We start from the raw sequence: 22,808 nt of genomic DNA, 5'->3' as shown, positions 1-22,808 counted from the left end.
CCTGACGGCTCACCTCTCACATTGTCTAAAATTTAAAATCCATCAGACAGAAAATTTGTTTTTCAGTAGAACTGCCTGTATTCATTTGCTCTGCCAAAGGAGAGCAGGCAGAAGCATCTGCAGACTGGGGTCTCTATGTGGATGTGTCTGTGAAATCTACAATGAGATTTCTTTGGGTGGATGTGTTTCTAAATCTACTACAATGAGATTACTGAAAGAATACATCAGGGGCCTTCCTATCTGTAAGAAGATTAGGAATCAAACATTTCTTCTGAACATTTTTGTGAACTACTTTTTTTTTTTAACATCTTTATTGGAGTATAATTGCTTTACAATGGTGTGTTAGTTTCTGCTTTATAACAAAGTGAATCAGTTATATATATACATATATCCCCATATCTCTTCCCTCTTGCGTCTCCCTCCCTCCCACCCTCCCTATCCCACCCCTCTAGGTGGTCACAAACCACCTAGCTGATCTCCCTGTGCTATGCGGCTGCTTCCCACTAGCTATCTATTTTACGTTTGGTAGTGTATATATGTCCATGCCACTCTCACTTTGTCACAGCTTACCCCTCCCCCTCCCCATATCCTCAAGTCCATTCTCTAGTAGGTCTGTGTCTTTATTCCCGTCTTACCCCTAGGTTCTTCATGACATTTTTTTTCTTATATTCCATATATATGTGTTAGCATACGGTATTTGTTTTTCTCTTTCTGACTTACTTCACTATGTATGACAGACTCTAGGTCCATACACTTCACTACAAATATCTCTATTTCGTTTCTTTTTATGGCTGAGTAACATTCCATTGTATATATGTGCTACATCTTCTTTATCCATTCATCCGATGATGGACACTTAGGTTGCTTCCATGTCCTGGCTATTGTAAATAGAGCTGCAATGAACATTTTGGTACATGACTCTTTTTTTTTTTGTTTCGTTTTTTGTGGTACGCGGGCCTCTCACTGCTGTGGCCTCTCCGTTGCGGAGCACAGGCTCTGAACGCGCAGGCTTCGGACGCGCAGGCTCAGCGGCCATGGTCCATGGGCCCAGCCGCCCTGCGGCATGTGGGATCCTCCCGGACCGGGGCACGAACCCGTGTCCCCTGCATCGGCAGGCGGACTCTCAACCACTGCGCCACCAGGGAAGCCCCCATGACTTTTTTTGAATTATGGTTTTCTCAGGGTATATGCCCAGTAGTGAGATTGCTGGGTCATATGGTAGTTCTATTTTTAGTTTTTTAAGGAACCTCCATACTGTTCTCCATAGTGGCTGTATCAATTTACATTCCCACCAACAGGGCAAGCTTTTGCACAGCAAAGGAAACCATAAACAAGACCAAAAGACAACCCTCAGAATGGGAGAAAATATTTGCAAATGAAGCAACTGACAAAGGATTAATCTCCAAGATTTACAAGCAGCTCATGCAGCTCAATAACAAAAAAACAAACAACCCAATCCAAAAATGGGCAGAAGACCTAAACAGACATTTCTCCAAAGAAGATATACAGATTGCCAACAAACACATGAAAGAATGCTCAACATCATTAATCATTAGAGAAATGCAAATCAAAACTACAATGAGATAGCATCTCACACCGGTCAGAATGGCCATCATCAAAAAATCTAGAAACAATAAATGCTGGAGACGTGTGGAGAAAAGTGAACTACTCTTTACCTTGGTATAATCCTTAAGCTTAGCATCCAACAATCTTGCAATGATTCAGCTACATTATCATAGCTATTTAGAGAACATTTACAGCTCTGTTTTTTGAAATGCTCTTCCCAATATTTCCAAACAAAAGTGAAAAATCTATTAGGTTAAGCCCCATCTGTTTCACAAAATACCCCAACCTTATTGTTAATTTGGCCCCATTTCTGTATTTACAGAGTTGGTCCAAATTATAATTATTATTATTATTTTTTTGCGGTAGGCGGGCCTCTCACTGCTGTGGCCTCTCCCGTTGCGGAGCACAGGCTCCGGACGCGCAGGCCCAGCGGCCATGGCTCACGGGCCCAGCCGCTCCGCGGCATGTGGGATCTTCCCGGACTGGGGCATGAACCCATGTCCCCTGCATCGGCAGGCGGACTCTCAACCGCTGCGCCACCAGGGAAGCCCCCAAATTATTTTTTAGCTTTGATTCCTTATCAAAGCTTTGAATCCTCTAGAAATACCCCAAGATGTAGCAGGAAATTCTCTCTATTTACATTTTCCATTGTTATAACAAATAAAGCTCCTGAAGACTTCAGTAACAGGTCTGAAAGCTGCCATGATCTTGTTAAGGGGACACGACAGAAATGCTGTTATAGAAATTCCACGGCTTGGTTCCACTCTGCCACCTGTCATGTGGTACCACATCTTCCTCTTCCAGCCCTGTCGCTTGGCTACCACAGTGATTAGCCCAAAGCAGTACATCACTTCTGAAGGCTGCACAGACTAAGCATGGAATCTATCAGGCTGGACTACTTGTTTATTTCAACTTCAGAATTTCTCAAAATATTAACACGGAGACAATAATGTATATTGGTCAAACTGAGCATGCACAATTCTGTCACCACGCTAGGTCGCAACGTGACAGCTGGTGACTTTTGTGAGTGGCATAATAACATTAGCCTGGCTGGAACATCTCCAGTGCTGGGTTTAAATATTCCCAAGCATTGGCTAGACAACGAGACTAAGCAAAATCTTCTGAGATTCTTAAAATGGGATTGCTGAAAGATCAAGCTAGCAATTTTCCTTCTTAATATTCAAAACCAGGGGTGAAACTGGAGGTGCTGATCCTATATCTAGCCTAGGGGCCATCAGCAAACCCCCCTTTGTAATTTTCGGCTGATAATGTGATTCAGGGGAGGTTTTACATTTCACAGCGCTGCCACATGTGCCTTGGAAAAACCATCGAAGCTGAATCTCTAAATCCCCACTCTGCCACTATCATGCTGAGAGCCACTGGACCTGCCGATTGTCAATGGACAAGTGACCATCTCTCTGTACTTCGGGTCCTTCATCTGTAAAATGAGAGGTTTGGAAGAATGGTCTTTAAGATCTCAGACAGTTCTGAAATTCCCTAGGTCTGCGAGGGGAAGTTATAAGATAATGAGGCTGAGTTTCAGTCATGGTGTGTGGATGGCATCACGTTGTTTTACATGGTACCTTATCGACCAGTCCATTTAATGCAAGTCACGGCCACTTTTACCAGGCTGGTCAAGAAAGGAACACTTTTCAACATCTGTTTGCTCTGGGGTCTTGTTATGACACCTCAGAAGCACTGTCTTAGATAATTTGCAAAGGAGAGCGTTAAAAACATCCTCCCACATCATGGTTCATTAAATCGCTCCACAGGCCTATCACGCAACACTTCCAAGCGTCCATAGCTTCTAGGAAGCATGGGATGAGTTAAATAAAGGTCAGCACATAAAATACAATTGTCCTCCACTTCCTATGGAGCTATTTTACTCTCTAAGTCATTTCCAAAGCATTTAAAATTTATATTAAACACATAGAAACTTTATTGAGATAAGTATCTGACCAAGAAAAAAAGAAGCAGTTGGTTACTCTAGAAAATTCTTTGGAATAAAGACCAAGAAGCGCAAGAGGAAGGGGAGACCGAACATGTAGTGAGTCACAGATATGCAGAGGGAGCTTACGGATCAAAGGCGGCCAGCAGGAAGTTTAGCAGGAGGCTGATGGACTGCTCCACCTGAATTTGGTGAGTCGTTGGCATCCTTTTGTTGAGCTGGTAAAAAATGGTGGAGAGCACGGCCTCCAATCGGGCCACGTTGAGTTCTATGTTTGGGTCCACGTTGTTCAGACCATTTTCCCTCAAAGCTTCTATGACGTTCCAAATGTCCACCAGGTGCACTACATACAATGAAAGCAGAGTGGACACATCAGACCAGAGTGCAAGGAAAGGTAAATTCATGATTATACATGTACCATCTGTCCTCTTTTGTCAAGATGCCTCATAGGCTTTGGTATGTGTTCCACTACTACAGGAGTTGACATCAGTAAAGGCACATAGCGCAGGATCTCAAAGAGCTGATGTACAAGGTGTAAACAGCAAACAAATGATTTTCTGAACATCACAGTAGAGAGTTACTTCTATTCTTCATAATAGACCCTTGAAATACTTACATGTGAGGAATGTGAGAATCAAGGAAGTTAACCGACAAATGCAAAGGTCCAAGGGAAGTCACCTGGCGTTTGTATCCAGGTCTAGTTGGCTTTTTAAAATATTGAGATATAATTGGTATATAACACTGTGTAAGTTTCAGGTGTTGATTTGATACATTTCTATATTGATTTGATACATTTCTATATTGCAGTATGATTACCACCATAGCGTTAGCTAACATATCATGTTCCATAATTATCAGTTCTTTTTTGTGGCGAGTACTTTTAAGATCTAGTTTCTTAGCAACTCTGAAGTATATAGTACTTGTGATTAAAATTAACAAGTCTATGTGGCTTTAAAGCATTTTCCCACTTGTACACACTGACCCCTTACAAAGAAAAGAGAAAACCAACACTTAAATTCTAGTGTTTGAAAGGCTATCAAAACTGCATTTGAGCATTTAAAATATTTTCATTTATTTACGTATTTTTAGTAGTATGAGGTTTGAAATAAGAAAAAAGGGAAAGTTAAAGTAAGCAGGAAGGCAGGCGGGGGAAAAGGAAAAGTTATCTCTACAATGCAGCAGTACAACTAAGGCAGAGATCACTTAACTCACCTGATCAAGAACAGTTTCTTGGTTCCATTGTTAGTAAGCTCGTGTAACTTAAGTCATGGTTACTTTCACTAGGATAGTCAAGAAATCCATTTCTATTTCTTTCCTGTTCACCCCGAGGTCTTGTTATGACATTCCCAGATAACACCACCACAATCAAGACGATGGACGCGTGTATCAACCCCAAAGGTCTCCTCGTGCACCTTCTGATCCATCCTGCTCCCCACTCCAGGCAACCACAGATCTGCTTTCCATCACGATTTTCTAGAATTCTATATCGCTGGAATCATACCATATGTACTCTTTTTTTGGTCTGTATTCTTTTACGTAGTGTAACTATTTTGAGAATCATCTATGTTGTTGCATGATAGTAGTCTGCTCCTTTTTTTTTTTTACTGCTGAATGGTATTCTGTTAAATGGATATGCCACCATTTGGTTACCAACTCACCTGTTGACGGACATTTGTGTTGCTCCAGTTATTGGTTATTATGAATAAAGCTGCTATGAACGATCATGTACAAATCTTTGTATAGACATATACTTCCATTTCTTTCTGTAAATACTTAGAAACAAAGTGGCTAGGTTGTATGGTAGGTGTATGTTTAATTACGAAACTTCCAAAGTGTTTTTCAAAGTAGTGGTAGTGTTTTACACTCCCATCAGGAGTGTGAGAGTTCCAGATTCTCCACATCCTCACCAAGTTTAAGGTTCACTTTTCATTACACTTTGGTGTTTGAAAATAAATATGTTGATTTTCTCAATGAAGTATATACTTATGTTTTAATTCCTGAGAACTACACACACCACATATGCTTTTACACCAACAACTTTCAAGTTTTAGTCTCCTATCTCTTTGCTCACTTCTGATCCTATATTTGAAAAACAAAACTAACATCTATTGAGACCCTGGACTTGAAGTTGTAATTAACACCGGACTTGGAGTCCAAAGACCTAGGTCCACATCTAGCTCTTCTACTACAAGTGCACACCCTTTTAGCCTTGACTTACAGCCTCACTTTCCTCATCTATAAAGTGGGAATTGTGTTCATTAAATGGAAAAATGCATGAAATCCAAAGTGGTAGTGCCTGGTACATGGGTACAACACATTATACATGAACAAGTGAGTAATGTCAGTCATGTCAAAAGAAAACTTTTTGGCATATCTCTGGTTTGGAGCAGAGGAGTACAAATCACTTTCCAACTGAATTACTTAAATATTTATTAGATTTGGATGAATTCAGATGTGATTCCAATTTTGCAACCTTCTCTGTATATCACATAACAAGGATGTTCTTTGTATTTCTTGATGTTATTTATCCAATTTTTCAATTTAGCAGGTGAGGTACTCCAAGGGAGATAGCATTACAAGTTGAATTTGTTTATTAATTAAATTTTCTTGAGGGAAAGAGCTGGTATTCCTATAATTATTCCCTATATGTTTGATCTACAAATCCTCTGGATCTAGTCCTTGGGGATGTCTGGGTACAGGATACAAAGAGAGCAGTGATGATGAGATCTCCCCCATCGTCCTGGTTGGTATCTGTGCCCAGGTAACCATAGGAAGTGGGGTACTGAACTATTCTGATCTGAATCCTGGCTACGGATCGCATAAAACAGGCATTGGAGAAGAGGAATATGGACTGTGAACTTGAGCACAGGAGGGAGATGGCAGGAAATGGCTGCTGGTGGAGGGAGATAGTCTGGACGGCTAGGTCTCTCCTGAGGAGACGTTGTAGAGCACAGGCAGGCCCTCAGGATTCCCACAAGCAGAATAACACAGGTCCACGGGAGTGGCCCACAGACCCATAGGGAGGTTCCTTAGGCAATTTAGCCTCTGCGTGTCCAGGCTATACTCACCTCTTCTCTTCCAAACCCACTTTCTCTGGGGTTCCCTTCTCTAGTGAATGGCACTAGCCCCTGTCCCTCCCCCTGGTCCAGCCAGAATCTGCATTTCATCCCTGGGTCCTCACATCCCACATGCTTTCAGTGACCAAGTCCTATGAATATATCTCTTAAATGTCACTTTAACGCCTCCATTTCCATGGACCCTTATTTGCATCACCCAATTCCATCAGCCATTGCTGTCTTCACGATCTCTTATTGGATGGCTAAATCAGTTCTTTCGCCTTTATTCTTTCTCCATTCCAATTCTTCCTACACACTGCAGTCAGAGTGATATTTCTGAACTGCAAATCTGACATGTCACTTGTATGCTGCTGAAAGTCCTTTAATAGCTTCTCATTAATTTGAAATCCAAACTCTTCAACACGTCTTGCAAAGTTCTTTTTGATCTGGCCTCATTTATTTCGTATCTATGTCTCATCCACCGTAACTTAGTGTCAATACCATTGCTTCAAGGATGTCTTCTGGATCTCCTGCCTCTAGGTTTTGTATCCCTCCTATGTGTCACCTTAGAATCCTATTATTCCTCATCACAGTATTTGTGGACTGTCTGTACAGACCAGCTGGTCATCTGTTTCCGCCAGCTGGTCATCTGTTTCCGCCTCTGCATCGCACATGCCACAGAAAGAGACTGCCTGTCATGATAATTGTTCACACCCCTAGCACTGTCACAGGGCCTCACACATCCTAGGAGCTTAATGAATATTTGTTGGCTAAGTGAGTGCATGACAAGGAAATGACAACAGTGAAACAGGGTTTTCTAAGGATGCATTCAATTGCTAATGACACAACAAGGCGTAGTCATGAACAATCACACAAGCCTTGGATTGAATCTTAGATATATCAACAGTCAAATTACTTGACTTCTCTGGATCTTCATCTTAGAAAAGCGGGGCTGATAACAGTCCTTACCCTCTGATGATGACTATGAAGGTTAAATGGGATGATGCCGGTAAAATGCTTGGGATAAGGCATATACCATAGGAAATAATAATGGTCTATGATTATAGACAAGTAAAACATCTGAAAATCATATGAAAGTTATTAAAAATAAATCTGTTCTGTATTTGTGTCTTTACACACCTAAGGTCTCCATATAAGGAAAAATAAAATACTAATTCTGGCTGTGAGAATAGTAATATTTTAAGTAATAAGTGACTTAAAAAAAAACTGGTTTTCATAATTATGTGCTGGGCACTGTGGTGGGTCCTGGGGACTCGATGGCAAACCATACAGGTGTGGTTCCTGCCTCATGGACTAACAGTCTGGTGGGGATACAGGCATGCCTCACTATTGCACAAACAGAGAATCAGAAATCATGATTTACTGTGACAGACAGGGTGCCAGGTACAAAACGGGATTACGACATGGTCGTGAAGGGGCCTGAAGAACAAGGTAAGGTGGAGGAGCACTGTAACCGCTATAAGGATTTTGGTCTTTATGCTAAGACACGGGTTTTGAACAGCAGAGTGACATGGTCAGTCATGCAGCTTAAAAATACCATTTCTGACAGTGAGGGAAGAAAGGAGCAGAGGTGGACAGGCACACATGCAGAAATCGCTGGAGACTATGGCTCTAGTCCAAGTAAGAGACTGTGGCCTTTTTCCATAGGGGGTGGCAGTATGCAGACAACTGTAATTATGCACGTTATTTTCTAGGAGTGGCAGAGTGGAAACGGTACAGATTTTGCCATCACAAAGACTGAGGTTTCACTCCTGGCTCCACTAATAACTGTGAAACTGTGGGCAAGTTATCTCACCTCCATACAGTTTATTATTCCCTTTTCAGAAATGAGAAAGCTAATGCCACCCAGAGGGAGTTGTAGTGAAGATAAAAGAGAAAAGGTATACACAAGGGCTGACCACAGGGCTTGGCACATAATATTTTGTGTTAAAATAATTAAACACTCTTGGATCTGCAGCCATGCTATGCTATTATTAATTTACAAGATTTATTATGAATCCAAACTTAAGCTTTAGCCCAGTCCTCCAAATTAAATAAACTAATTAACATACAATTTTGAGCATATATTATGTAGGTGATATAGAGAAGCACAAACACCATCCCAGCCACAAAAGCAGATACCTATTCAGTTTGATTGTCAAATATTCTGCGTTAGTGGAGTTTGAATTGATTTCACTGTATTTGTTAACAGAGACCTGGTAAGGAAGGCCTGCTTTCATAAACATTTCTTGGAAGCTTTATTTCACTGGTAACTACTTTGAGAGGTTCAGATCACAGCACAGAGTGATACAAGTTGTACACGTTCCTGGGTGGTTGATTAGGTTTCCACCTGATTTCCCTACTGGCTATCCATTATGACCTTGAGCAAGCCACATAGTGTCCTTAAGTTTCAGTTTCCTCATCTGTAAAATGTGGACAATAACAGCTTTTCCATTACAGGGTTATTGTGGGAAGCAAATGAGATAATCCATGTAAAGCACTTCACATAGTGCTTAGTGCATAACAAGCATTCAATACCTATTATTATTGAAAAAGGTAAGTATCACAAGCCTTTTGCTTAATTAAATAGGAGCATTAAGAAATGAACTAAGTTGAGAGTCATTAGGAAGTTATTAAGAGGTCTGTTTTAAAGGTCTGACAGTTGTATGTTACTTATTGTTGAGCTATCAAGTCATTTTAGAAACCGAGGAATTTATTTAGGTCATGCAATGATGACTGTATAACACTAGATGGCACTGTGCACACTTTACTAAATAGCCATCAAGCTTTAAATGTCCATCACAGAGCACCTACTATCATGCACAGGTGATAAGAAGTGGGGTTTCCTCATCTATAAAACTGCATACGCTTTATACTAATATATTACATAAGACACCAGTTTGCATAATGAAATTATTCAGATAACATTAACCATATCAAGAATAGACAAAATGTATTCTTTTTTTTTAAAGATTTTTTTTTTGATGTGGACCATTTTTAAGTCTTTATTGAATTTGTTACAATATTGCTTCTGCTGTTTTGTTTTTTTGGCCCCGAGGCATGTGGGATCCTAGCTCCCCAACCGGAGATTGAACCTGCACCCCCTGCATTGGAAGGCAAAGTCTTAACCACTGGATCACCAGGGAAGTCCCGACAAAATGTATTCTTTTTTTTTTTTTTTTTTTGCGGTACGCGGGCCTCTCACTGTTGTGGCCTCTCCCGTTGCGGAGCACAGGCTCCGGACACGCAGGCTCAGCGGCCATGGCTCACGGGCCCAGCCGCTCTGCGGCATGTGGGATCTTCGCGGACCGGGGCACGAACCCGTGTTCCCTGCACCGTCAGGCGGACTCTCAACCACTGCGCCACCAGGGAAGTCCGACAAAATGTATTCTTAAAAGCAATATTTAGTACTTCACAGAATCTTAAAAATAATATGTTAACTTCAGACATTTATTATTAACACGTCATGGTCTGTCTTTATAAATAAATGGAAATAGACAAAGCTTCAATAGTTTGCCTTAAATTCAGGCAATATCAGGAAGAAAACGGCTGGGTCAGAGGCAGGATGGGGGGGTGGGAGGAAATGTTTGTATGTGGGTAGAGAAGAGTTTGTTGATCTCAAGCGATGTTTCTTGTCTGTTTGCTGATCTCTTACACTCTATTAACAAGAGATGGACTCTTTATATCATAGATATAGATGACTTAAATCCAAGTATCCCTGAGATAAGTGCAAAAATGCCAAACTCATTTCTACCAGATAGAAATGACCGAGGTCATAAACTTTATGAGAAGTAGGAGAATCATATAAGTAGGGTAAAATCTGGAAGAGAGGGTACAGATAGGATAGGAAAATCAAAAGACACTTCATGAAATAGGGCTCCTCAAAATTCCCAATTCCAGATTCTACCACTTACTGATTCCAAAATTTAGCAGGATGGGAAAGGGTTTTCACAGAGCTCTCCACGTGACTCTTGGCAATCACTGACTTATCAACCTTTCGAAGGCTCTCAGAGGGCTTGCAGCTGGGGAGAGTCAATAACCATCATCTAGTGACTTCATCTCATTCACTTTGGAGTGGTGGTTCTCAACTATGGCTGCACACTGGACTCACCTACAAGGCTATAAAATAGCTCCCTGGTGATGCTGCAGCTGCTGGTCTAGGACCATACTTGGAATCCCAAGACACTAGGCTTGTTAGAGATGCAGACTCTCAGGTCCCCACCCCAGACCTAGAGAATCAGAATCTGCATTTTAACAACATCCCCAGGGAGCCTGTATTCACATTAAAGTACGAGAAGCACTGCTCTAAGGCAGAAGTTCTCAGTCCTTCCGCATCAAGACAGCCTCCTATGTTCTAATAGGTTGTGAGGCACATCACAAGAAGCTGGTCACTATCAATTTATGCAGTTTAAGAATGATTTATGTAATTATGTCTATACACATTTGGGAGAAAAAAGAACAAAGAATGTTTATTACTCATCATCCAGGTTTACAAGGGTTAAGTCGCAACCCACTGCGACCAGCCACAGACAGTGCGCCCTGAGGGATGAAAAAACAGGATGAGGCATTCTGTGCTTTGTATAAATGGGCACCTAGATAGTTAAGATGCATATCTCAGGAAGAATTTCAATGACCCCAGATTCTTGCATCTTCCTATACACAGAGAAACACTAAAATCATTAACTTGAGATACCTGTTCTTTGCGCCTAGCAGTAATCTTTTACCAAGATGTATGTTTGACATCATGTACTTCCCAGCCAAAAAATTCACATATATATGAATTTATCCCCGCTACCCCATATAAGCCTGCTACCTCTTTGGAGCAGCTCCTTAGACCTGTCTCCCAGAGTACAGTCCTCTGTAAGACCCTGAATAAAACTTAAACTCACAACTCTTAGTTAGGCTGGGAATTGAACATAATCTGTCAATATGCCGTTGGGAATATGCATACCCTCTAGTGTGTAGACGGTGTGTGTGTGTGTGTATATGCGTGTGCACGCCCACACACATGCCCTCTCAACCCTCACCCACCCTTGCCACCGATACTTAAAGTGATGGTGACCGTTATCTGAGGCTTTGTTATGACTTGTTTTTCCACCTCTGAGACATGCAGGTAAGAGCAGGGTGAGTTCTGCTGTTGATTTACTCATCAAATCCCACCGCAAAAGAGACAGGTTGCTTCTCCTGAAAACTCATCCAACTCTCCCCTCCCTGGACCAAAGTTTCCTGACCTTCAGGAAAATTCCCAGCAGGGATTTTCCCTTGTAACCACACTCTTCAAAGTATGAGAACCAAGTTCAGGTGGTATTTCTGAGTAGTTTATGCTGTGGGTTTGGAGTACCAAATTGTGTTCATTCACATAGCAGATCCTGAAAATATGTTTGTAGGCTTGTAGAAAAGTTAATTATGGAGAATTCATTCGTTTAGTTGTCCAGTAAATTCTGATGCTCTTAGCACTAAAAGATGAGCACACATTAAAGCACTGTCTTCTTCCTATGACAGCTCTCAAATAGCAAATTTCATTCAGTATTCTAAATGCCAAGCAGACTTCAAGTAAAAATGCTTTTAAGGAGCTTCACGTGTGGGTCAGGCCGCCACGGGGTGGGGTGTGAGGAGGTGGGGAGAGGAACGTATCCCCTTGTGAGTGCCAGGAACGACTTCAGAGTCCTCTTCAAACTCATTACCCCAAGCCACTAACAAGCCTTCTTTCTTAGCCTTCCATTCCAGAGACTAAAACTTCATTCATACATTAAGTATTTATTCAGCCCTTATTATGTGGCAGCACTGTTCTGGATTCTAGAATTAGCATCCACAAGACAGGCAGGAACCTGATCATACAGAACTTGTAAGTGGTGACGAATAGAGATATTTAGCAAACAAGTGTCTTGAGCATGCAACAACAATCTGTTTTTTCTTATATAGAAAATAAATAGACTTAAAGATAGTAGATTTGGACTCAAGCCTTTCTTCATTCGTACAATAGGAATAATAATATCCACCTTTCTTATTTTATAGGTGTCCTGGGAATAACAAAAATGGAAAAAGTTTAGTAAAAATGTAAAGCACTATATACATTTTAGGCATTACTCTTATTTTTGAGAGAAAATTTACTGTCGTATTCAGATAGAATTATAAAAATCCCCTCCAAATTCTTTCAATTCTTTGCTCCACTCTGTCAGTTATAAAAATATTTGTCCCTTAATACAAGCTTTTTTTCTATAATTTCAGGTTTGTTTTCCTCTTAACAGATGTGATGTTACAAAAACCCATGAGAGATTGTAACAGTGATGACTAGTTTAGTTCACTTTCAGATCAAATATTTTTCTTGAAATTCAGAGAGCATCAGCTCATGAGAAAAAAGTTCAGCGTATCACTATTAACCATACATCTATTGCACGTACGGGCATAAACAAATGGAGAAAGACTGCCATATGCTTATAAAGAGTTGGGAACGGAAGCAAGAAATGAGATTCCATAATATTTTTGAAAGAAGTTAGATCCAACTGGAAATTTTAAAGATTCTACAATGCGTTACATGTTTGATGTGGTAGGTGATTTAACACAATAGGAGAGTCTGGCCCTAAAAGAGCTTACGATTCCAATGGGAGAGACACATTCAGAAGGCCTAACTGAAGCCCTGTTCGAGACACTATGTTATAAAAAGTCCATATTCATAGAGCAGGTTAAAAAAACAAACAAACTACTGGAGCTCAACATACAAGGATGCTATTGTGGGCTGGAGACTTTGGAAAGGTTTTAGAGGAGGGGAGGTAGAGCTCAAGATGGTTCCTGAATCAGGATATGAACACATGGAGATGAGGTTGGGAGGATACTCCAGCAGGAAGAGGGTCGAGGGACCAATGGCAGAGAGGAGTGAGTGATCATGGTGTAATCGGATCTTGTATTGACCTGACTGGGCCAGTGGAGTTTGTGCTGTGTTTACTGGAAAACAGGGTCTATACCTTTGAAACCTTTCCTCTTGCCCATTATATAAGACTTCTCTAATTTTTCAGTAAGTCAACAGAGAGATTGAGAATTTGCATCCTGCAAAGTTTAATGCTTAATTTCATTTTCCAATTACCACGTCAGCTAATTCAGATCCCCAGCTACGGCCAAGCAGTCCAGGAGTGAAAATCAGAGGTGATCTTTAGAGCAGTGAGTGGATCTCAGATCGTGGCCTCTGATTCCATGTGTCTGGAGTTCAGCCAGGGCATCCCTAGGTTTCAGTAACTCCTTAGGTGATTTTGAAAAAGAAGGAAATCTGAGAACCACTGCTATGGAGCACGGCTTAAAGTAGGAGTCCCCAACCTTTTTGGCACCAGGGACTGGTTTTGTGGAAGACAATTCTTCCACGGATGGGGGGTGGGGAGGGATGGCTCAGGCGGTAATGAGAGCGGTAGGGAGCGATGGGGAGAGGCAGATGAAGCTTCCCCTGCTTGCCACTGTTCACCTCCTGCTGTGCAGCCTGGTTCCTAACAGGCCCCGGGGGTTGGGGACCCTTGACTTAAAGGATGGAGTTAGATGAGAGACAGGAAGAAGAGGAAATTGATGCTCATTTGAGTCAGACAAATTTATTTAAAAAATATCATGAGAATCCCAAGAACACTGTGGTGGAGAAAGCCACGTGCAAATTAGCCAGTTAGGATTTTTCAAGTATATACTTTATGCCCTTATTCAGGTCTTTGATCATGACAAAGCTGTGTTTAAAAAAGCTGTTAGGAACTCAGTTAAGTACTATGCTTCACCAGGGTTAACAAATGCATTTTGATGTGATTTACACTGAAGATATTAGTCATCACTCACATTAACCAAACACTGAGTTCAGAAAGAAAATGTCAGCAAATGACAGTTTTCAGACTTGATCTCCATTAGTGAGCCATGAGCTATATACCTTTCTAAAATATGAATCTAAACAACATCTGAGTAGCTCACCAAATTATTTTCTGTTCCAAACTCAACATCTTCCTTGCTCTCAACATATGCCTTTATCATCAAGATAGTTCTCTTTGTTAAGGATCTTTGGGGAGAAGCATCATTTCTTACAAACGTAATATTTTATTTTCACTTTAATTTCCTGGTTAAGGTGGATGATATAATAGACTTCAGGAAAAGGTCTACAACGTATTTTTGGTGTAAAATCAAACTGAGTATCGTGCTGGTCCTCAAAGGCCCTGGCAGTACATCCACTGCCTATCAGGAAAATGTATTCAGTTTTCCTTAAATTGTGTTTGCAGACTTGCGTGATTATTCAAAATGAGGTATGATAATTGTTGGCTCAATAGATGTCATACTGTAAATTAAATTTAACCATGTTCAATTGAATAAGCATTTATTAAGCCTATTAGTTTTCAAAGTATCGTACCAAGGATTGTAAAAATAATAAGAGAAGGTAAATGAAAAGAAATATCTGAACAATGATTACTTTCTCACCGTCAGTGTTCAACTTTGTTCAGAATATATTTAATAGCCTTAGAAGCAAGAAAATCTAGTATCTTATCTCCCCTCTGGGTAGTCATTTTAGATTTCACTGGATAACTCTGCATAGGTTTCTTCAATGTGCCCTAACTCTATCCTACATTCTACTGCCCTATTTTGGGCTTTTATCGACTTTGAATTAGATTTTTACAGCAAGTCTCCAGTGTCTGCCCTTTTCCATCTGTCCTAAGAAATGTTAGGACAGATGGAAAAGGGCACTTTTTTTCTCCAGCCTCTGCGGGAGTGACCATCACAACTTAGACTTTGACCGGCTCAGCGTAGCCGCAACCAGACATCACTTGGCCTCAGGCTCCCGCCACGAACCTCCGAGGACGTCCCAGCACAAATACCGGAAACCGCCTGCCAGGCTCACATGTGCAACCCAGAAGCTCGGGGGCGTTAAGTCCTGTAGGCTGCCCTTGGCCAGTGCAGGACTGAGCAGCTGGACTAGTGCCTCCTCCTTCTCAGCTCTGGATGGACAGTTCTGGGGTGCATTTCACAAGCCTCCTTAGAAGCGCCAGAATTGTCTTTTGGTTTCCTTTCTTGTTCTGCTCTGTTCTGCTCTGGGTCCACTCTCCAAATGAGCTACTTCCACACAAGTCTTGTTGTGGAGTCTGCTTTCTGGGGAAACAGACGCTAAAGTACTGATTCTAATCAAGTTCCACCCATCACTGATGGAACTCTCCCGGAATGATAAACAAGAAGAAAATGATTATGACCATGTTTGAAGTAGATTCTGATTCTATTAGGCCATACAAATTTTTCTCAGTCTTCTCCGTGATATAACATCACCATCTTATTCATCAGTGTTGAATTTGAAAGTTAAAATGAATCGTACTTGATCTTACATTGAAGTTCATTATTTTTCTGAGAAACTAAGTTAATTAAGGGCTGGTGCCATTATTATTAGCTTTGCAGCAGGCCTAGTGGTCCACGTGCTTGCCTCTTGATGACAAGTCTTGACAGACATCGTGGGGCAGTTGACTGTTTACCACGGCAGTCGGCTAATATTGGGAAGTTAGAAGTGGAGTTTTCAGTTATAAGATTTTATCTGGTGTTTTTCCAAGGGAACCTACTTGGCATCTATGCTCTCCTCACCTGCAACAAACAACTTTACAATTCCTGATAGAAAAGGAGATAAAGCAAAAGTCCTAGCCCAACACCACGAAGGAATAAAAATACCTACAGACTTACAGCTACTGAATCCATTTCAGTAGCTATAGATATACTTGGTTTCTTTTAACCACCAAACTTTAAGTAATTTTGTTGCTTCAGAAAATGACAGCTCTCTCAGGGGACCGACAGGCTACATATGTTTATTACAGCAAAGGTTTTGGGTGTATCTACTATTTGATATTAACAAAATCAGAAGCTTTGAATAAATAGGACACATTCTAAACTTGTGGTTATACTAATACTACATTTGTACACTAAGGAATATTACCATACTTTCCCTCCACCATGGTCTAAGTATAACGCTTGGAACCTAGTACATCTCAGGGCATATTTGTTGAATGAATGAATAAATGTGTGATTGTTAATAACAAGGACAAAATGCCAACAAAGCTTCACTGAGGAGTAAATCAAGGTGGCATCAGGCATGACTTTCCAGCAGGATAACAGGTGTGGTTATGTGGGAGAGGCCATTCTTCCATCCCTGTCCTCCCTACTGTCTTTTGTTTTCTCTCAGTGTTCACCAGAGCCCGGGGCTCCTGGGAGCCGGACTGCGGGAGAGCACACCCCCTGGGTATCCTTTCATCGCTCTGCTGACTGGCTCTGGGCCGATCCTGCAGGCTCCCAGGAACAGAGCTTAGCAGAACGCTAAGGGAAGGTCATTCATTGCTTCTTGCTCTGGCCCTCTTTAGATGGGGCTGGAGAAGCTTGAAAGGCAATCCTCTCTACACGCCACTCTTTCCCAACTGACTGGAGCACTTAAGATGATGCTCTTTCCTAAACTGTGAGAGTAAAAATGCTTAGTTAGCACAGCTTCCTGGCATAAAGCAGAGGCAAGACAGAGGGAAGGAAGATGATGCATGTTACATCCAGACGCCTGGAAACAAGGCTACAGGTGTCGGCTTACTTCACAGGCTGTACATGCAGTGGTAGCAGCTTGAGCAGACAAAGCTTCAAGCACTCTATAAAAAAAAATTCTAGGGCTTCCCTGGTGGAGCAGTGGTTGAGAGTCAGCCTGCCGATGCAGGGGACACGGGTTCGTGCCCCAGTCCGGGAAAATCCCACATGCCGATCCTAACCTAGGATCGGTTAGGCCCGTGAGCCATGGCCACTGAGCCTGCGCGTCTGGAGCCTGTGCTCCGCAACGGGAGAGGCCACAATAGTGAGAGGCCCGCGTACCGCAAAAAAAAAAAAAAAAAAAAAAATTCTAACAAGAAAACAAAACCCTGATCTTTAAGATCTTCAAAATAAAGGCAATTAAAGGGAGGAAGTAGCTTTAATTAAACTCGTATCACAAGCATCAGGGCTTTAACATCATAGCTTTTCTCTACCAGAAGTTTGCCCTGATTAAGGGGAGACATTTTTGCGGTCGGTCCAGCGTGCCCAGAGGGGAGCAGTGTTTCCACCGCCTGGTGCACGGGCATCTTTAATGGGTTTGTTTATGTTCTGCTGCCACCACCAAATTCCCCACAGGGAATTCTGGGGAACATTTTATTCTAGCACGATCCACTTGTCTTTATTCTAAACAAGTGTCTAGAATGATTCAACGTCAGGAATGAAAATGCGCGTCCAACACATTTGGAACAATACAAAGATACTTATGCTCCGAGGGTTTGACCTCTGTCACTTATTTCCCTGACTGTGAACCTTCCTGCTCTTCCTTCTGACTCCTCGAGTGGAGAGAGTCCTTCTATCTTTCTCTTTTAAACACATCTCTTTGAGGGGGAGAGCTATTTCTCTTGCCTGCGTTCTTACTTTAAACTTCGGGCATTTGTGGTAGGCAAAATCCTACGATGCCCCGCCTCGCCCCACCCCAAGGTTCCTGGCACCCGGAGTGCACATACCTTGTCTCAGTTATCCAATCAAACACTAATCCAGGTACTGCTGTGGGGAATTTTACAGATGTAATTAAGGTCCCAAACCAGTTGGCTTTAAGATAGGGAGAGGATCTAGGTGGGCCTGACCTCATCACATGAGTCCTTTAAAAGCAGAGAGTATTTTTCTGGTTGGTCACAGAGGAGGCAGTCAGAGAAACACATGGAAGAAGAAGCAGACATTTGAACTCTGAACGGCCTGTGGGGAGCCATGTGGCAAGGAATGTGAGTGGCCTCTAGGAACTGAGAGTTGTCCCCAGCCGACTGTCAGCAGCAAATGAGGACCTCAGTCCTTCAACCATAAGGAAATGAATTCTGCCAACAGCCAGTTCACTTGGAGGAGGACCTGGAGCCCCAGATAAGAGCCATAGACCCAGCCATCATTTTGATGTCAGTCCATGAGACTCTGAGCTGAGACTCCAGCCATGCTGCTTGGGTTTCTACCTACAGAAACAGGGCAATAATAAATGTGTGTTGTTTTCAGCTGCTAAGTGTGTGGTCATTTGTTATGCAAAGATAGAAAACTGACACAGGCAGCCAGAAATCCACACACTTAAAAATGAGGCAGAGATGAGGAATATGCTGGTACACTAGCTTGAAGAAAAGTGAGTGGGATATTAGCATTTGTTAATGCAGGCTACTTTTGCAGTGTAAGACTAGTCACTTGGCTGGTGAAGAATGAATCTAGTGAGGCATATTCATTCATTCATAGGAGAGTATTTATTCAGGTACATAGAGAGCATTCACTTGGGTTAATTTTGCAGTGTTAGAGAAACATTTAGGTAAATAGATAACTGCATTTTTTTTTTTTTTTTTTTTTTTTTTGGTTCACAAGAAATCCTGAAAGAAGTTTAGAGATGTTACAGACAAAAGCATGTGTTCTGACTTTAAATTGTATCTGAATGAAGGATACTTTAAAAAAATGTTTCATTTACTAGAGGAAAGATATTTTGAGAAAGCCACATGCAAACGTATACCTTTTGTCCTCTTTTTCTTTTAAACAAAATTTTAATTCAATTTGAATTGATATGAGTGATAGAAAGAAAATTCAGACTGTAACCAGAAGAACTGGTGCAACATCTGCTGTGGGTGTGGAGGAGAGGATCCTCTTGCCTCCTTACTTTTTTTCTCCACTATTAAACAGGAGGGATTAGAGATTTCTGATTGATTTCTCTTGTTGCCTTTCATTGTTCATGAACTTACGGCTGCGTTTCGTTGACTCCAAAGTAATTTCTGAAAAAAGATCTGCTGACATCACAGGGTATCTGGGTCATTTACCATGTCAATGCTGACCGAGGAAATAATGTTCTAGTAGAAGACGGTTATTTGTTCAGAATAAAGGCTGAGATGTTGCCATTTTCATACATGCTTATAAACGGTATATAGAGTTTTTATTTTGTGGAAAGTCACCAGGACACTTGGAAGCTAAAGAGAAGGCTGCTGATTAGGAAGGAGTATTGGGAATATTATCGTATTCTCCCTTCTGTCCCATTGCTCCTAGAAAACAGAATAGCCGAATTTTGTCCCCTAGTTTTTAGACACATTCATTCCTTTATTCTGTTAGAGAATGTGCTAGCCATGACAGGGGAGGGGAGGCAAGACAGGGTACAAAGATGAATGGTAAAGGGAAAAGCTGATTCGGAAAATAGAGCCTACGGAGAAAAATGGAAGAAATGAAGAATCTTTTGCCTGAGGAAAAAAAAGATGGGCTTTTAAAAAAACCTTGAAGTATAGTTGCTGACAATATTATATAAGTTATAGGTATACAATATAGTGATTCACAATTTTTAAAAGTTACATTCCAGTTATAGTTATTATAAAATATTGGTTATATCCCTCACGTTGTACAATATGTCCCTGTAGCTTGTTTCATGCATAATAGTTTGTACCTCTTACCTCCCAGCTCCATATTGCCCGTCTCCACTTCCCTCTCCCCCTGGTAACCACTAGTTCTCTGTATCGGTGAGTCTGCTAAAGATGGGCTTCTTACAACTTTTCTTTTCTAGCAGAGGTTGGTAAATATTTTTTGTGGACCAAGAGGCATCACCATATTATATAGTAGTACTGTGTAGATACTATGTAGAGAAAACAAGTTTCCACAACATTTTTACTTATGAAATTAAAAATATAATAACTGAGCCCAAGGTTTTAAAAATGCACATCTACCGATGAAAAGAATAGAATTATTTTGGGGAGATAGCATTTTGCTTATTTGGGGTCACAAGTTAGTGTTCCCTATTATCAAATAGGTTGCAAATACTCATCTGTGAAAACTATTCTTAGTTCACAGTCTATACAAAATTAGATGCTGGGCCACATTCAATTCATGGGCCATGGTTTTCTGGCCTCTCCTTTAGAGTTTTTTAGAACACTGACAACGAGTTATTCTCAGCATCCGTCAGGAATTGTATTAAACGAAATGAACACGAATGTCAGTGATAGGAATCAATATTCTAGAAACAGAGTAGGCAAGCGCTGTGGGGAAGAAAATATGGGGAATGAACTAACTCTTTTGATCTTTGAATTTAGACAGAAAAGAAATCTCCTAAAAATCTATACATTCCATGCTATACCCAGGCAATATTTATTTTTTCTAGGTGATAACTTTACAAGTATCAGTTTTTATGTTTTTTCTTCCATTATGTAGTTTTAAAGCTTACTTTTGTTAATGTACAAAATAAATTTTACCTGTAAATAAGGTCTGGGCCTAAAAATAAACAACGTGTTCTCAGTTAAGTTCTATTGATTTCCATGAAGTAAATACAATGTAAGAGTTTTCAATAAAACAATGCACTTACAAGCACACTTTCTGTATTTTTTTCTTATTTCTTTTATTGCAGAGTAAAACTCCATTATTAGGTACCAAAATTTATTGTGAGTTAGGTTTTATTGCAGACAGAAATTATCCTTCTCTAATACAGGGGTGTATATTCAATGTTGACTGATATGTCACAACCACCAGTGCTTCTGGCTGTCTTCCTAAAAGGAAGACTTCAACTGTGATGAAGATAAACCAGGCTCAACTGTGTTAGCGTTTTCCAAGTACCTCAACATCACAACTGCTACATTTTTTGTCAGGAAGGAAAACTCAGCAAACACATATAGTACTTGCATTTAAGCCTTCTGATCAAGGTAGAAACAACTTTAAAATGAAACTTAATTTTAGCAGAGCACTCAACATATGCTGTTCTTCTGCCTTGAGCCTTACTTTTGTCTAGTTTGTATAGAATGTAATATCTTTCCTCCTTCTAAAAACGTATGATATTTATAAGATACATTGTAAAGCAAATAACACTTCCCTAATGCCTACTAATTCTTTAAGGCTCCACCCTTTCCAGGAAGCTCCTGTCCACAGCCCTCACACCCAGGTCAGGGCACTGCCTTCTTGGTGGTCCTACACTCTATGTCCTTATTCCTAGCATTATACTTCCACATTGTTTTATACGTCTGTTTAAAAATCCATCTATCTAATTAGACTTTGGGCAAGGTTAAGGCAGGGATCACATCTTATTCACCACTGTTCTATCCTTGGTACCTAGTGCAGTGCAAACCTATAGTAAGAACTCACTATAAGCTTCCTAAATTAAGGGGTAAATGAACTGATGCACTGAGGGGCAACTAGACAAGGTTGGATCAATGCTGCTTTCCAAGAAGGTCACTGTTTTCTCCACTGTTTTCCAAGAGGGTGAATGAAAGTATGACATAATTCTGGATATAGAATAAGGATGAGGGCCAGAGAAGAACAGGTAATGGAAAACGAGGTGCCCAAGAATGAGGAAGGGGCTTTGTCAGAGAGTAGGAGGAATGGGAAGTGGCCTGTGGGTTGCTGGACCCAGTTAGGGCAAACAATGTGAGCCCTTTGTAATGTTGGCTGCACGGTTGCCAAATCAATGTGGGTTTTTTTCTTTTCTTTTCCTTTCCCTTTCTTCCTTTGATCTTTTTTTCCTTCCTCCCTTCTTTACTTCCTTCCTTCCTTTCTTTTCCTTTTAATTAATTAATTTGCTCATCCTTACCACTTTGTAATGTCTTTTTAAAATTCCCCATCTCTACTGCAAGTAGTCTAAGGAAGGCTCTGCGTGGCAAAGCTTTAAGGGGACAGAGCTCCCTCTATGTTGAGGGTCACTGGAGTGGTAATGAGGAAGGAAAATGGGAGGATCCCATCACTTTTTCATTGCTGAAAACACAGAAATTCTTCCTTTTGTTAAAATATGGCTGATGGGGTTGAGGGGAGAAGGAAAGATTTTCTTCTTTGGGAGCATTTTCCTTGTCCTTTAACACCAGTCCCCGAAAGGGCTTTTATGACTTATCAACACCCAGGACTGCAAGTACAACCCCAGATTCCTTCCCACATCTGTACTGTTCTTCTCACTGCATTTTGGGGGACTGGTTTAGCTTCCTGTGAGGAGTCAACACACATCTTTGATATTTGACCCACCTAAGTTTTTTCTCCCTTCTTGTCCTGCCCCATTTCTAGCTACTGGGGCTAGAGAATAAGCTGTAACTTGAGGAGCAGCTGTGCCCTGCCCACCTCCACAGTCATGATTAGCTGTAAACCCAGGAGCCTGCGGCTGGGGGGCGGGGTCTGCCCAGGGCCCCAGGAAGCATCTGCCGGAGACTCTGGGAGGGTAGAGATGTGGACATGGCTGATTTCTATGTTCACCAAGTGCCTAGTCCCCCTGCCACATATTCAAGAACTATGTCTATGTATGCAGGAGA

The 22,808-nt window shown here is 41.2% G+C and overlaps 1 protein-coding gene across 24 annotated transcripts in view; it reads right to left on the bottom strand.

The window, feature by feature from the left end:
• Positions 1-22,808, bottom strand: part of DTNA (dystrobrevin alpha) — a 390,982-nt gene that overhangs the window by 89,611 nt on the left and 278,563 nt on the right. For all 24 annotated transcript variants that reach the window (XM_060028867.1, XM_060028865.1, XM_060028869.1 and 21 more), the window contains one exon: positions 3,644-3,857. In XM_060028867.1, coding sequence (XP_059884850.1) covers positions 3,644-3,857 — 214 coding nt within the window. The remainder of the gene's footprint in view (positions 1-3,643; positions 3,858-22,808) is intronic.

This window comes from Delphinus delphis, chromosome 13 (assembly GCF_949987515.2).
Source record: "Delphinus delphis chromosome 13, mDelDel1.2, whole genome shotgun sequence".
Taxonomy (NCBI): domain Eukaryota; kingdom Metazoa; phylum Chordata; class Mammalia; order Artiodactyla; family Delphinidae; genus Delphinus; species Delphinus delphis.
Note: the sequence above shows the minus strand (reverse complement) of the source record. Positions and strands in the feature narration are given on the sequence as shown.